Consider the following 16,856-nt stretch of genomic DNA (forward strand, 5'->3'; position numbering starts at 1 on the left):
TCAATCTTTTTCTCTCTCAGCTTAAATTTGAATGATTTCAATTGACAGGTCTTTCAGTTCATAGATCCTTTCTCCTACCTCTGTCCAGAATGCTTTTAAGTGCTTCAAATAAATTCTTCATTTCAAATATTGTATTTTTTAGATTTAGAATTTTTACTTAGTTCTTTTCAAAGTTTCCATTCTGACATCCATTTTGTCCACCTTTTCCACTTTGACATTTGTAACAGTTATTGTAAAGTTCTTATCTGCTAATTTGAACACCTGGCTCATCAGTGGGTTTACTTCTATTGACTGTTTTTATTTCCCCATTATGTAGTACTTTTTTTTATCATATGATGGACATTGTAATGATAGAGACCCTGGATTTTTATATCTTTCTCTAAAAAGTGTTGAGTTCTTTTCTGGAAGGCAATTAACTATTGGCAGATCACATTTATCATATGGAGCCTCGATTAGAGGATGGGTCTATTTCAGTTTTTGTCCTTGATCCTAGGATTTAAAACTTAGCCTTAGAACATGGTCCTTATCCCTAAGAATTGGCCTTTCTGAGATCTCAATTAAATTTTGGGAATATTCAATAATGTCACTTCACTTCAGCTGAGTCAGACTATAAGGACTTTGAAATCTCCGTTCAGTTTTCAGCCCTCCAGCATCTCTTCCCTATAGTTTCTTCTAAAAGCATGCCTTATACACAACACAACTTAGGATCAGCCAAGTGGAGTATCTATGCAGGTTGGGGGGGGTCTCCTTGTCTGCTGTTCCTTTTTCACTAGCACCCTGCTCTACTGCCCCCTTAAACTGTCACTTCTATTTTCCTCTCTACAGCTTCTGCTTCTTCCACCCAGCAAGATTACCACTCTACTTGGGTTTTACTTCCCCATGATAGAGTCACTGCCACACAGAAAGTTACTGGATATGTCCACCTCACCTCCTATTCTTCCCTTCTCTGAAGAATTGTAGCCCAGGGCAGCGCCTGTGGCTCAGTGGGTAGGGTGCTGGCTCCATATACTGAGGGTGGCGGGTTCAAACCCGGCCCTGGCCAAACTGCAACAAAAAAATAGCCGGGTGTTGTGGCGGGCGCCTGTAGTCCCAGCTATTCAGGAGGCTCAGGCAAGAGAACCCCCTGAGTCTGGGAGTTGGAGGTTTCTGTGAGCTGTGTGACGCCAGAGTGCCATAGAGTAAAACTCTGTCTCTATAAAAAAAAAAAAAAAATTGTAGCCCACTAACTCTCCATTATTGAATGCTGGAAAATAGTTCCTTTGTATATTTTTCTCAGTTTCATATCTGTTTAGAGCAAAAGAATAAGTCCAATACCACCTATTCTAGGATAGCCGGAATCAGAAATCCACCACTATTCCTTCTTTAATCTTGGTTTTAACATCATTTACTGAACTGCTTTCTGGAACAAGTAAACTAAGTTAAATACACTTACTATTCTTTTTTGGTTGTGGTTGTTGCTTTATATGGTCTTTACATTTTTAACCTAGATCTATGTTGTAAGGTTTAGCAAATTAAAGTCCTAAAGTTAAGGCAGTCCCCAGGTTACAAACAAGATAGGCTCTGTAGGTTTGTTCTTAAGTTGAGTTTTATGTAAGTTGGAACAGGTACATTTATTTATTAGCTGTACTAGCCTCCATTCATAAGTGCAAGTCATACATCAGTCAAATGTTTATAACTTGGGGACTTACTATAGTACCCTCCATTTGTAAGTGTAAGCTATAGGGGTGTGTGGATGTATGTAACCTGGGAACTGCCTGTATATACAATATGATTTTACTGTATCCTAGTTATAGAGTACATAGTTTAAAACGTCAAACAGTTCTACAATAGTTAAAACAGAGGAACAACTTTTTTCTCCTCCCACTTGTATTAATCATGTTTTTAAAAATCTTTGTATATTTGATGAAGTTTTGATATCTTAAAAAGCTCTCTAGGAGAGAGACTTTCCTCCTCAAGGTTTGGCAATTCCAAGAGAAGCAAAGGCTCAGCAGGAAACATGTCTTTTAGATGTAAACCAACCAATCTCAAGTGCATAGTTCCAATAGCCCCGTTATCTAACTCCCACACATCGCGTCAATAGTTCTCCTGCCCCAAATTATCCCAGGACTGCTATTAGAAAACTAGAGAACACCTCTACAGACCAGAGCCCCATGGAATTATTCAAACTAGCTAACTCAAACTGTTTGCCCTGCCTTGCTTTTCCAGAAGCAGAAACTCCAAAACATCTCTGGCCTGGTGTCTTCCCTCTCTCCTGTATTCTGCTTCCTGACCATCCTGATACTTCTCCTATGACCTCTTGCCATGTCCCTTTGTCTCAGGAAATGCAAGTAATAAATTCTTTGTTCAATGGCAGCAGCTTCCCCACAATTAATCCTGAGTTTAACTGTAGAATACTACCCTACCCGCCCCTTAATTTCCATTCCTCAGAAGCCACCTTTTCAAACTTTTTAATGGGTTTTTACCTTCATGTTTTGAAATAACATGCTTATATTATTACTTATTGATTTTTAGTTTTAAATACTGTTGACTGCTTATTGTAGAAGAAAAATACAGCTACCAACACCCTACTCAGAAAATTTTCAAACATGCCTCTGTTAGATCAATACTTAACACTTACATTATTTTATATGTGTAAATGTCATTCAGAGTTTAACAATATAGTTACATGGTTTCCTTTTCTGTATCATTTTTTAATTTCCCTGGAATTAACATGTTTTTCTTTTTCATGTTTGTTTGCTTATGCAATTTTCTATGTAATTATTATTAAGTAATTCCCAAATTTTCTGTGAGTTGATTAAAACTCTCCTCTTAACATCCTCTAATAGTACTTATCTAAATAACTATAGGGAAAAATGTTTGTGCTAATAAAAATAGGTACCCTATTATGTACTTTACATTATTTTCAAGTATTAATGTTTTAAGTTTTTCTTAAGTGGACATATATCCCCAAAATTCTTGAGAACTTTCCAATAAATCTTAGGAAAAATATTTGCAAAGTAAAAGAAACAATACAGACTGCCTCCAGCAAAACAATCCCTTATTTTTGTTGCTTTTTAAAAAAACCTACGCCTAACAAACTACTTTTAATACTCAACACTGAAACAAAATGAGGCCTAAAAAAACATGGAGCATATTGGAAATGCTTAGGATTTCATTAAAATTCAACTAATGTCATAAGGAATGCATTAGGAAACAACTAGACAAATCAATAACTCATTCAGCTGCATGCAATAACGTTACCTATTGCAAAGAAAGGTTTGACATACATTTAAGATTCTAAGAAGCTAGCCTGTAAAGAGAAATATAGTAAGTTCGGGTATGTGAGAGGCAGTGTAATGAAGTATGATATGAAACCAGACTACCTATTCACAGCTCCATCACTTACTAGCACTATAACCTTACTAAAGGTCTTTAGCCATATGTTTACCCTCAGTTTCTTCATCTGTAAAATGAGGATGTTAATAAGAGAGAGAAAAAAAGAGAGAACGTGTGTGCATGAGTGAATATATGTATGTATACATGTATGTCTTGGGGTCATTGTTTTAAGTATTGAATATGTTAATCCACAAAAAAATAGATGAGTCTATATAGGAGAGAAGAGAAGGAAAGTGGTAGGAAATGAAAAAAAAATAGGGTGGAAGACAGTATATAGGAAGGAAAGAGTAAGATGGAGGAAAACATATGCATAATAAACACTCAAAACCACCTAACATCTCAGGGAAGAAGTCCACTAAGATCACATATTTTGCAGTAAGTTGTTTGTTTGTTTTTTTTTTTTTTGAAAACCCACTATATCCCATAGAATAAATAAAATAAATAGAATGCTGTAAAATACCCATTTTTTAAAAAAAGATATAACTAGGGAAAATATTTAGAACTATAAAGAGACAATATAGTATCTAAAAGAGATGTAAACATTACCTGTATGGAAAAATACTTTACTTCATCAAACTTAATTACAATGTTCTTTTCCTTGATTTTGGATGGCAGGCTATAGAGTTTTGTATTTTTCACAATTTTGTTTATTGAAATGTGAATGAATAATTCATCGTAATATTGAAAATTGACTGAAAATAGAATCATATTTAGGAAATAAGTTTTGTTGTAATTGAATAATGACACATGTAATAAAAGTTAATCCATTAAACAAGTCAGACCAAAACCTAAGATTCAATAAAGTACAGTAAGCAGTATAAAAAGTCTTTTAAAAATAGTATTTTTGTCCATCACTAGCAGACACAATATAAGTAGAAAAAGCATGTTGATTCTTCCTAGATCATTTGTCATATTTTTATCTTCACATGACCATCATAATTTCTTTACAAATTTTTCTACATATTAATTTCAAGATGACTTTAACTATAATTATAAAATATAGTTAAAAATTTTTCTAGGTACAATTATGTAGCAATTTGAAAAATATGAGAATAACTTATTTTTAATTTTAAGACAAAGAGCAAAGTGTTCTACTCTCTAATTCTCTTTAGTATATGCTTTATTTATGTTATATGGGTCTGTGTTGTTATCCATGGACCGAAACGATTTTGTTTTCATGATTTAACTAATTATCTTCAAAAATCTTTTTATATAGAATTCTTTTTAAAAATTATTTTTACATAAAAAAGAAATACCAAATCTCCATAATGAGACTGGTTTTATGCCATGATGAATCTAAAAATAAGCATTCAATTTATTTAAATATAAAATAAATCGTTCAAAAATGTTTAAGGGAAGCATACTTTTTACTTACAAACAAATTAGCATTATTATACAAGATATGTTTTTCTTTCAATTTATATGGGGAGTAGGGTGAATTATAGATGGCAAAAATCTCTTGTTGTTCGTATATCAAAAAGTGGAGTTTATTTCCCTTGTTCTTTAATCTGGGCTGGCCTTGTGACTACTTTAACCAATAAAATGTAATGAAATGTGACTAGGTCTGGGACTAGAATGGGCAAGAAAGGCACTTGCTTAGAGCACAAAATTTAAGGGGACACCAAAATCTTGAGTAACAAGATAAATAATATGTATATTACTATAGTATTTTTAATCAAAATTAATACAGGAAAAAGAAAGATAACAGGACTACATAAAAAGAAAGAAAAGCCCAACAATTTTAGCATCCCAGCTAAGTCTAGCCTTCCATGCACCCCCACTAAGGCACCAGATGTATAAATGGACCACTTCAGATATTCCAGTCCTTTGAACTGCCAGAAAACCATAGCCCAAGCTATTGCACTGTGAAGCAGAAGAACCACCTAGGAAACGCACAAGTAGTGACTGATAATGAAATGGTTAATATTTTAAGCCACTAAGTGTTGGAGTGGTTTGTTTGTAATACCATAAGGGATAACTGAAACAGTGAGATATAATTATACTATAATTATTTAAATACAAAAAAAAAGGATACTCAGAGGCGTAAAATGTCTGCAGTTCTTTATATGAATAGCCAGGCAGCCAACCTATGACAATCAAAACAAATACATAAATAGTGAATACATTTTTGAAAAGTTAAATTTTCTTCCATTTTATACTGAACTCTATTTTAAAAAAAAGAAAGCTTCACTTTGTTGGGTTTCTCATTAGAAATATCTAGTTAGACTTGAGGATAGCAGATCTTAGGTGGGACCCAAAATAAATGTTAAAAGAGTATCCCAAGTGATTCTGATGTGACTAGATTTCAGAATCCTTAGTTTAGAAAACATTATTTCTGTGAATAAAGATATTTTCTATGATTTCAGCGATTATTACGTTTTTCTGACTCATAAAAATAAAAAATTTATGAAAATATTATCACAGAGGACCGTTTTATGCATATATTTATGATTACCAAATAATAAACTTTAATTATTCTTCATATCAAATAATAAATAATTTTACATGTTTCTTGAGGGTTAATCACACATACCACATCTCCAAATGGCACCAAAGCTGGTAACTCATGTGCTACTTCCAATTCTTCATTAGACCCTTTACGAGTTTTTTTCAGCATCTACAATGTAAATTAAGACTTCAGAAGTAAAAGAAAAACATAACTAGGTAAAATATTAGGTTAGCAACATCACTCTGACTCTTCATTTGAACCGATGGAACTTTTTTGGTCATGGAGAATTGGTGCACTTTGACGTGCACTTTGACGCTTTGTTTCAGGGTCATATTGTGTACACTGTGTTTCATCACCAGTGATAACATGGTCCCAAATATTGTCTTTCCCTTCCAGAAGCTCTTGGCAAACCTCGACTTTCCTTTGCTTTTTTGTTCATTGGTGAGCTCCTTCAAAACATTTTTGCACACACCTTTCTCTCATGCCAAGATTTCAGTTAAGATATTCCTATTTCTCTATTGATGTTTAGTTGGTTTGCTATGCTTCTCACAGTCAGCCAATGATTTTGACTCACAATTTGACTAATTTTTGCACTGTTTTTGTTAATTCTGTTCATCACTGGCTGCCCTGGCCTCTCGTCATCAGTGATGCTTTCTCTCCCTTCAGAAAAATGCTTAATCTATTTTTATATGGCTGTTTTCTTCATGGCATTATCTCCATAAACTTGGACTAATGTGCTCTGGTTTCACTTCCACTCTTGCCACATTTAACAAGAAATTTATAATGTTTGTCTGTTGCTATAATTCAAGATCTAACATTCTCATAGTGGCACAAAAAAACATGCAACAACAATAATGAATGTCACTTAGCAAGACACCACCCACACATGCCAACACAAACACGGCTGTGAAACACTAATATACCAAGGTTATGAAACTTTATTGAGCTGTTTGTACGGTGCTGCCAACATAAGCACACAGTGCCAAGTTTGCAAACTTACCTGTTAGACCTTGCATACCCAGTGGAACACTATACAGCCTTAAAAAAGGAAGGAAATTCTATCTTTGCGACAACATAGATGAACCTAAGTTCATCATTCTACTAAGTGAAATAAGCCAGGCATAGAGTAAAGGCAAAAACTGCATAACGTCACTTTAGAAATCATAGCAGTATAAGGAGTACAGAGTAGAATGCTAGAGGTTGGGGAAGGGACGAGGTAGTTGGGGAAAAGGAAGATGTTGCTGAAAAGGTACAAAGTTTCAATTAGGAAGAAAACATTTTAGTGGTTAACTGCACAGTATAGTGACTATAGTTAATGTTAGTAATAATGTATTGTATATTTCAAAATTACTAGAAAAGTGAATTTTAAATGTTTTCACCACAGAGAAATGGTAAGTATTCAAGGTGATGGATATGTTAATTATCCTGAATTTAATCATTCCACAATGTATACATACATCAAAACATCACAATTACATATAATTATTATCTGTTAGTTAAAAATTAAAATAAATTAAAAAGTTAAAATAAATTATGTAACAAATACTTTCATTGTATTGAGAAAATGTGTGTAATATATCTTGGATAATTTTGTTATTGGTGCATCTGACTGGTTTAATGTGTTTTATATATAGTATAATTTAATTTGTAGTTTAAGATAAATGACAATTACTGTATTGTCACAAAAATGTCAAACTGGAGGTTATTATATGTGTATTTAATGCAGAATCTCATACTTTTTAATGTTTTGATAACCTTTATTTTGGTAATCTATGTTGAATGTACATTTCAATAAATACAAAATAATCTGGAAAATTTTTAAAAACTTCTTTAAAATACTTATGTTCAACTCACCATTTAACAGCCTGGCAAAAATACTACCTTACCCCTCATTTTAGTACCTTTTTATTTTTCTTTCCTCATCTCTGCAGAGCTATCTTCAATGGCAGCAACATCAGCACAACTGACAAAGTTCTATCAGAACCTTGAGTAAAAGTTCTAAACACTAATCTCATAATGCCTTTGACACCACCTACAGGAGTCACCTTTGGCTCCACCTTGAATAAGGTGGCATACCTATTTAAAAATCTGTATATTCATTCACATTGTCTGAGCTTCTTCCCCAATGATTTTTCTGACCCATCCTCCTCCATTCCCCAGTTTTCTTTAAAAATCCACTTGTCCACCTTCTTACTTTTCCTAGAATACTCCTATTTGCTAGCCCTTCAGCCTCTACTAATAACCACACCCTAATCCAAAGAGGAAATCACAGACATCATGGACACTGTTTACAACCAAAGAAATCACACATAGGGTACACTAATGCTCATACCCAGAATCAATGCCAAAGTGCCCTACCCAACCAACACCTAGGAAAAAGTACTCCTCTACAAAAGCAAATTCAAAAAATTAATAGAGGTATTGTTCCACAAGATACACAGACATCAATGTAAGGACAGAAGAAAGATAAACAGACAAAAAAATAAAGTGAAAAAAAAAATCACCTCCAAAATAACATGATGACATTCTAGCAACAGATCCCAATCAAAAAGAAATTTACAAAATCCCAGGAAAAGGTTTCAAAATGTAGATGTTAAAGAAGCTCACACAGATGGAAGAAAATAATGAAAAGCAATACAAAGAAATCATAACAATTTAGGACATGAATAAGAAATTTATTAAAGAGATAGATATCTTAAAAGAACCAAAAAAATTTTTGGAACTGAAAAATTAATTGAATGAAATACAAAATGCATTTGAAAGCTTAAACAGTAGAATATGTATAAAGCAGAAGAATCACAGAACTTAAAGATGTTTCTTTTACAATAATCCAGTCAAAAAGAAAAAAGAATGAGCAAGGTCTATGTGACAATCGGATAACCAATTGTCATCGGTGTCATCACTATACAGTGATGAAATATCTGAATTTTCAGAGTCCCAGAAGGCAAAGAGAACATGAAGGGGTTAGAAAATCTATATTACAATATAAGAGATGAAAACTTCCCAACAGATATGATAGGTTCAGAGATCTGCAAACACATCCAATGTAAAAAGGTTTTCTCCATAGCAAAATGTCAAAAGTCAAAGATAAAAAGAGAATTATAAAACAGCAAGGGAATAGGGTCTCAACCAGGTGTGTCCAACCTGCAGGCCATAGGTGACATGCTAATTTTGTGAGGATTTTTTGTGCTTATCTGTGGTGTCAGATATCGTGAAAAGTATGCATGTAACTTTTCTTTTGCTAATCAGCTTTTGTTAGTGTTTGTGTATTTAATTTAATGTGTGGCCCATGACAACTCTTTCTTCCAATGTGCAGCAGAAAAGAAAAAAGGCTGGACACCATTGGTCTAGACATTTATAAAGGAACTTCCATCAGAACAACAGCAGATTTATCAGTAGAAACCTTACACAGGAGAATGAAATGACACATTTCAATTGCTGAGAGAAAAAAGCTATCAGTCAAGGATACTATGCCCAGGAAAGTTATCCTTTATAACTGAAAGAGAAATAAAATATTTCCCAGATAAGACTTGGAAAATCTGAGGGACTTCATCTCCAGCAGACCAGTCACTCTACAAGAAATGCTTAAGAAAATCCTATACGTGGGAGTGAAAGAATGATATCTATCACCATGAAACCACATGAAAAAATTAAAACCACAGGTAGAACAAACATACAAGGAAGAGGAAGACTCAAATGTTACCACTACATAAAACCACCAAACGACAATTATGAACAATAACAGAGAAAGAAAGGAACAAAGGATATAAGAAACAATAGATATTAATACAATACAGAAATAAGCCCCCACATATCAATAATAGCCTTAAATGTAAATGGAATAAACTTTCCACTGAAAAGATATAGACTGGCTGAATGGATTAAAAAACATGCTGCCTCTGAGAAACTCATCTCACCTGTAAAAACTCACCTAGAATGAAAGTAAAGGGATAAAAACAAAATTTCATGCATCAAACAGGAAGAGACTGGGGCAAATAATAATAATCTTTTTTAATTCTATGCAAATGAAAACAAAAAGCAAAGACAAGTAGCTATTCTTATATCAGATAAAACAGACTTTAAGTCAAATACAGTAAAAAGTGACAAAAAAGGTCTTTATATAGTGATAAAGGTGATACAGGATTGTAACACTCAGGGCTAGACAGAGAGCCCCTCATTCTCTAGGCCCAGGTGAACTCAGACATCAGACCCCCATTTCCAGGCACAAGCAGACTGCCTTGTTTGGGACACACCCTCTGGGCTCTGATAAGATCATGAACAAAGAAAGCAACCTGTGATGGTTTTTTGGGCGGTCCCACCTTTGGTAGGAGCATACACCCTAATCCCTGTTCTCAGGGACAAAGACTGTAAAGGACCAACTGCCAAGCCATGTGTAATCCTCTAGACTTAAGACCCCTAGATAAAAGAGACCACGTGGAAACTCCAGAGAGGGAGTTCTTCAGTTCTTTCCCCCTTCCAGAAGCTCTAGTGCTTTTCTGTATCCCTTTCTAACTTCTAATAAAAGTCCTATCTGACCACTGACCTGTGGTCCGTGGGTTCATTCTTCGAATCCCCAAGACTAAGGACCCATTGAAGAGTGAAATTCCAGTATCTTATTTGGGGGCTCGTGGTCCGGGATTGAAGATCTGTGGTAAGCCATGGGACTGCTTACCTCTATCCTGCTTTTCTCTATAGCTATAATAATGGAAACTAATGCCTGTTGGCTGGTAAATGTGCATAGTGTGATTGCTGACCTCCACGTCACAGGTGAGAGGCTGTTGGGGAACAAACTTTCTAATTCCCCTGGGCTCCAAAAGAAAGTAGTGGAAGGGAATGTTAGAAGACTTGAGAGCTGAACAAATAGAATTATCTCCCAGAGGTCCTGGGGCACCTAGCAATGGTTCTCAGAAGTCTTTCCCACGGCATGGGAGGGCCTTCGGAAAATCATGCTCTCCTAGCTCTAATTATCTTCTCTCCTCTTCCACGGTCCCAAACTTTCTTATTCTTCTAGCTTGGGGTAAAATGTTAATGAAATTGCCCAGGCTCAGAAAATTGGGATCCCTTATCCAGGCTGGAATGAGGGAACACTGTATCAATAGAAGGGGACAATTAGGGTCTCTTCAGATGAGCGGTGATTCAGGGGTTCACAACAGAGTCAGGTCTGGGCTGGAACCCTTTTCACTGTTTGTAGTTTGATGATATTATCTCTGAAAGACATAAATCTGATTAGTACATTAAAAGGCAAGGTTAGGACAGTGAGAGGAGGGGGTTGATTTTGAGTGAAAACTACACTAACACTTTTCTTGCTGTCTTCTAAATAATAATTTCAAATCTTCTTTAGGCTCACAACTGTAGGTGGACTGTAGTTGATTCTCTTCTTGGTCTGCTTCTGTAGGAGGTGGTGGGTTTCAGGATTTTTACCTGTGAATGACGTATCCAGGAATCTATTTTCATAACTTAACAGCTATATAACACAAAATAACAGAGAAGGGACCTTCCCAAGTTGGGGTTAGGGAAGGTGAATTAGAGGGAAGAGTCCTGCAAGCCCCAGTCTCACGCACGTGTTAGACTTCTAACCCGTGTGCTCATGCTCCACCTCCCCAGCACGATGGGCAAGCTGGGCCGATGGTGTTCCCTTGGCAGACTGGAGAGGCCACGGGATCCCACTTCACTGGCGAGAGCACCAGCCTTCACCTTCATTGCACCATGGCAGCTTTCCAGAGTCTGTAAAAGCCTGTAATTCCTAAGCCTTGCAGCTGTTTGAGAGTTTGAAGTTTAGGGTGAACCAATGTTGGTCTTATTCTTTCTTTGCCCAAGGCTCTCTTCCTCTGTGAAAACTGGAGACCTGAACAGTGAACTTCAGGTACACATAATTGCACTTTAGCCTTGGAAACTTTGTACCCACAATCAGCTAGAAAGTTTAATAGAGCTGGGGTAGCTTTGTGACATTCCTCTGCTTCTGGCGCTCCCAAAAGAATGTCATCTACATACTGAATAAGAGTCATTGTAGGAGATGAAAAATGACTCAAGTCTTTGGCTAGGGCTTCTCCAAATAATTGAAGGCTGTCCCTAAATCCCTGGGGTAACACAGTCCATGTGAGCTGGGTGTTAGAGTCAGAGGGGTCTTCAAAAGCAAAAAGGTACTGGGGATTTTATTTTGCTTTTCCCACCTGTCCCTCAGTAGCCCACACTTCTGGGTTAATTTCTGTCTCTAATAAGGGAAGGCATAGTATAGGTTCCTGTCCCATATTCAAATAAATGGTTGTTCCTGCTTTAGTTAGTATGTCCTTTCCTAAAGGGGAGCAGGACTTTCAGACATGATTAGGAAGGTGAGAGAGAACAGCCAGTCACTCCAATTGCAGCTTAAAGGCTGAGAGAAAAATTTCCAGACACCCCCTGTATAGTTACAGATTTGGGGGAATAAAAGACCAGACTTAGAGAGGAGTACAGAAAAGGTTGCTCCTGTGTCCAGAAGAAATTCTGTCTCCTGGCCCTCCACTGTGAGGCAAACCCAGGGCTCTTGAGGGGTGATGACACAAGCTGGAGCCATGAGAATCTGCCCTGGCACCCTCAGTCCAGTTTGGGCGCTGATGGGATCACTGCCCCAGGAGGCCTTCCTGGGGACAGGCAACCCTCCAGTGATCACCCTTAAACTCTGGACAGGGCCCCAGTGGCTTGCCCGACAGGTGGTTCTGCTGGAAGCAGTCTTTCCTAAAGTGGCCAGTTTGACCACATTGGCAGAACTTGCTTGTTCTTAGCTCCTCTGGCTTCCCTCTGCCCCTGATGGTGCCTGTTTGTTGGAGTGCCATTACTAGAGCTGTCATTCTTTTTTATCCCTTCTCTCTTTTTCCTTCTCTTCCTTCTGATCTTGATTATAAAAGACCACAGTGGCCGTTTTAAGAAAATTCTCCAGGTTATGATCTGGGCCTAGAGCCAATTTCTGGAGTTTTCTTCGAATGTCTGGGACCGCCTGAGTGATAAATTTATCTTTTAAAATAATTTGGCACTCTAAGGAGTCGGGTGTTAACTGGGTGTATTTTCTCATCGCCTCCCTAAGCCACTCAAGAAAGGCTGAAGGACTCTCATTTTGTTCCTGGTAAAGGGTAGACAACTTAGAATAGTTCATAGATTTTCTCTTAAATCGACGTAAACCTTTTAGGATACAAGTTAGAAAATATTTAAGCCACCAGTCACCTTGTTTCTCAGGGTCCCATTCAGGATCCTCAAAGGGAACTGCCTGTCTTCCAATAGGGTATCTGTCCCTTTCCTCAGGAGACATAGTGCCATCAGTATTGGATATGAACCACAAATCACCCCACTTTCTAGCTTCCTCCAAGACTTCATTTTTCTCATTAAAAGTTAAAAGTTTGATCTAGCAGTAGCATTACATCTCTCCAAGAGAGGTCAAAACTTTGTCCTAACCCCTGGAGAACATCTATGTACTTATCAGGGTCGTCAGCAAATGTTCCCAAGTCAACCTTAATTTGCCTCAAATCTGCCAGAGTATACTCGTATATATAGTGTATACTATACAGTGTATACTCGTGCACTTCCCCTTTCACCACCAGCAGACTCTACTAAGGGACACAAAGATGGATATGGTTGCCTTCTGGGGGTCCCACTAGGACCAGAAAGAACGCTTGGTGCAGCCTCCCTCCTGGGGTTTTCAGAACACCTGGAGGAAGGTGTGGGAGAAGTAGATGATGGGTTTGAACTAAGTGGTGACAGCGACTCTCTCGGGAATCCCTGACCATTTGGTGGAGTCACTACAGGCAGGAGAGCTGAATCTATCTGACAGGTCTTACACAGTTGAGGGTTGTCCCTGAGGAAAAAGAAAGCTTGCACATATGGCACTTCAGACCACTTTTCTTCTTGTTTACAACAAGTATCTAACTGAAAAATGGCATCGTAATTTAAAGTACCATCTGGGGCCATTGTTCACCAGTGGAGAGTTGATACTGAGGCCAGGCCTTGGTACAGAAGAAAACCATACATTCTTTTCAGCGTCTGGGGATCAAACACGCCCCAGTGCTTCAGAATACAGCCCAGTGGAGTGTCCTGGCAGCATGGGCCGAAATATCAGGTATCCAGGAGCCTGGTCCCACCTGATGACAGTTCTCTTGGTAAGAGAACTTGTTACCTGGGTGTTCTCAGAGAGAACATTACCCATCTGTGGGAAAGAACAAATGTCCAGCATCTTAATCAATCCCACCATGTATTCCTGGGTTGTCAAAGCATCCTCTGACCAACCCAAGAATCCTTCCGGCCAAACTAAAGGAAACATCCTTCCAATGCTTGGGGAAGAGTACCTAAGGAGAGTGGTCTTCTCAGCCCCTGCGCTTATCTGGAATTAGCCACTCTTACCAGTGTAGCACTTAGTACCCGCTGGTTCTCCTGTGCTCATTACTTGCTGGCAGCACAGCCAGAGAAATCAGGTATCAGGGAGCCTGGTCCCACCTGATGCAAGTTCTGCCCCTTTCTGCGCCCGTTCTAGAGTATCGAGCAAAGTGGGAATGAACCCTGCCCTGGAGAAAACATCTGTGCGGTGTTTGCACATTTCACCTTTCATTATTTCTACAAGCTTCTTCTAAATTCCCAGTAACAAAGGAAAATAGGTTTTTTATCATGGTGCAGGTCTTAAATGCTGTCTTTCCAACCTCCCTTTCTTTCCCCAAAAGTTGGAAAAGCAGCAATAATGAAACTCAGGGTTGAGAGACACTTTAAAATTTGCATTATAACCAGCTACAACTAGGCAGTCTTACAGAAATCCAGAATGGCTTGAACTCTTCCATTTATGCCAATAGACCAGGAAAAAAAATCAAATAGCTGGGGTCATTTTTCCTGCCTTTCTTCATTTTCAAGAGACTGGACCATAGCCGAGGGTTTAGAACCAGTCTTGCCTTGGGGAGTCACCCCCAGGCTTCCATTCGTAGGCTCCTGGTCACCCAGAGAAGCTATATAGAGGAGTTACTTTGCTCTTTGGAACCAGCTTTTTGGCCTCTAACTGTTAACATAATTCAGGGTTTTTTCGAATATACGGAGAGCAAATTGAATTTAATTCTGCATTGAAAGGCAGTAATAAATACCTCATGACACACAGACAACATTCAAAGCACACTTATAACATTTGAAAATACCGGAATGAGCCATTACAAACTTAACAAGTATATAAAGCAATCCTTTACCAACGTTCAAACCAAGCATGTAAACAATAAGGAGAGAGAGAAGCAGAAGAGGTATGGTGTTGGGAGAACTGGATGTCTACATGTAAAAGACTGAAACTGGACCCACACCTTTCCCCATTCACAAAAATTGATTCAAGATGGATAAAGGACTTAAATTTAAGGCATGAAACAATAAAAATCCTCAAAGAAAGCATAGGAAAAACACTGGAAGATATTGGCCTGGGGAAAGACTTCATGAAGAAGACTGCCATGGCAATTGCAACAACAACAAAAATAAACAAATGGGACTTCATTAAACTGAAAAGCTTCTGTACAGCTAAGGAGACAATAACCAAAGCAAAGAGACAACCTACACAATGGGAAAGGATATTTGCATATTTTCAATCAGACAAAAGCTTGATAACTAGGATCTATAGAGAACTCAAATTAATCCACATGAAAAAAGCCAACAATCCCATATATCAATGGGCAAGAGACATGAATAGAACTTTCTCTAAAGACGACAGACGAATGGCTAACAAACACATGAAAAAATGTTCATCATCTCTATAGATTAGAGAAATGCAAATCAAAATAACCCTGAGATATCATCTAACCCCAGTAAGAATGGCCCACATCACAAAATCTCAAAACTGCAGATGCTGGCGTGGATGTGGAGAGAAGGGAAAACTTTCACACTGCTGGTGGGACTGCAAACTAGTACAACCTTTCTGGAAGGAAGTATGGAGAAACCTCAAAGCACTCAAGCTAGACCTCCCATTTGATCCTGCAATCCCATTATTGGGCATCTACCCAGAAGGAAAGAAATCATTTTATCATAAGGACACTTGTACTAGACTGTTTATTGCAGCTCAATTTACAATCGCCAAAATGTGGAAACAGCCTAAATGCCCACCAACCCAGGAATGGATTAACAAGCTGTGGTATATGTATACCATGGAATACTATTCAGCCATTAAAAAAAATGGAAACTTTACATCCTTCGTATTAACCTGGATGGACGTGGAAGACATTATTCTTAGTAAAGCGTCACAAGAATGGAGAAGCATGAATCCTATGTACTCAATTTTGATATGAGGACAATTAATGACAATCATGGTTATGGGAGGGGACAGAAAGAGGGAAGGAGGGAGAGGGGTGGGGCCTTGGTGTGTGTCACACTTTATGGGGGCAAGACATGATTGCAAGAGGGACTTTACCTAACAATTGCAATCAGTGTAACCTGGCTTATTGTACCCTCAATGAATCCCCAACAATAAAAAAAAACAAAAAACAAAAAAACAAATAGCAAGCTGGAAAACTTACCGGAAATGGATATATTTCTAGACACATAAACCTACCAAGATTGAATCTTGAAAAAATACAAAACCTAAATAAGTAATGAGATCAAAACAGTAACAAAGTCTTCCAACAAAGAAAGTTCAGGAACAACCTTATGCTGAATGACAGTTGAGTGCAGGAAGAAATAAAAAAGGAAATCATTAACTTCCTTGTGTATAACAACAATGAAGACACAAGCTACTGGGGATACTGTAACAGCAGTCCTGAGAGGAAAATTTATTGCTTTAGAAGCCTAAATTAGAAAAACAGAAAGTGCATCGACAAACTCACAAGCCATCTTATGGAATTGGAAAAAGAAGAACAATCTAAGTCTAAACTCAGCAGAAAAAAAGAAATATCCAAAATTAAATCAGAGATCAATGAAACTGAAAACAAAAGAATCAATAAGAAATTAATGAAACAAGGAGTTGGTTTTTTGAAAAAACCAATAAAACAGATAAACCTTTGGCCAGACTAACTAGAAATAAAAAAGTAAAATCTCTAGTAACCTCAATCAGAAATGATAA

General features: G+C 37.3%; 1 protein-coding gene across 1 annotated transcript in view; it reads right to left on the bottom strand.

Annotated features, from left to right (window-relative positions):
* The window catches only part of C2CD6 (C2 calcium dependent domain containing 6), a 216,480-nt gene that overhangs the window by 175,469 nt on the left and 24,155 nt on the right, over positions 1 to 16,856 (bottom strand). The window contains 3 exon segments of the mRNA XM_053597422.1: positions 3,922 to 4,067; positions 5,411 to 5,462; positions 5,909 to 5,992. Coding sequence (XP_053453397.1) covers positions 3,922 to 4,067; positions 5,411 to 5,462; positions 5,909 to 5,992 — 282 coding nt within the window.

This window comes from Nycticebus coucang, chromosome 7 (genome assembly GCF_027406575.1).
Source record: "Nycticebus coucang isolate mNycCou1 chromosome 7, mNycCou1.pri, whole genome shotgun sequence".
In the NCBI taxonomy this organism is placed as follows: domain Eukaryota; kingdom Metazoa; phylum Chordata; class Mammalia; order Primates; family Lorisidae; genus Nycticebus; species Nycticebus coucang.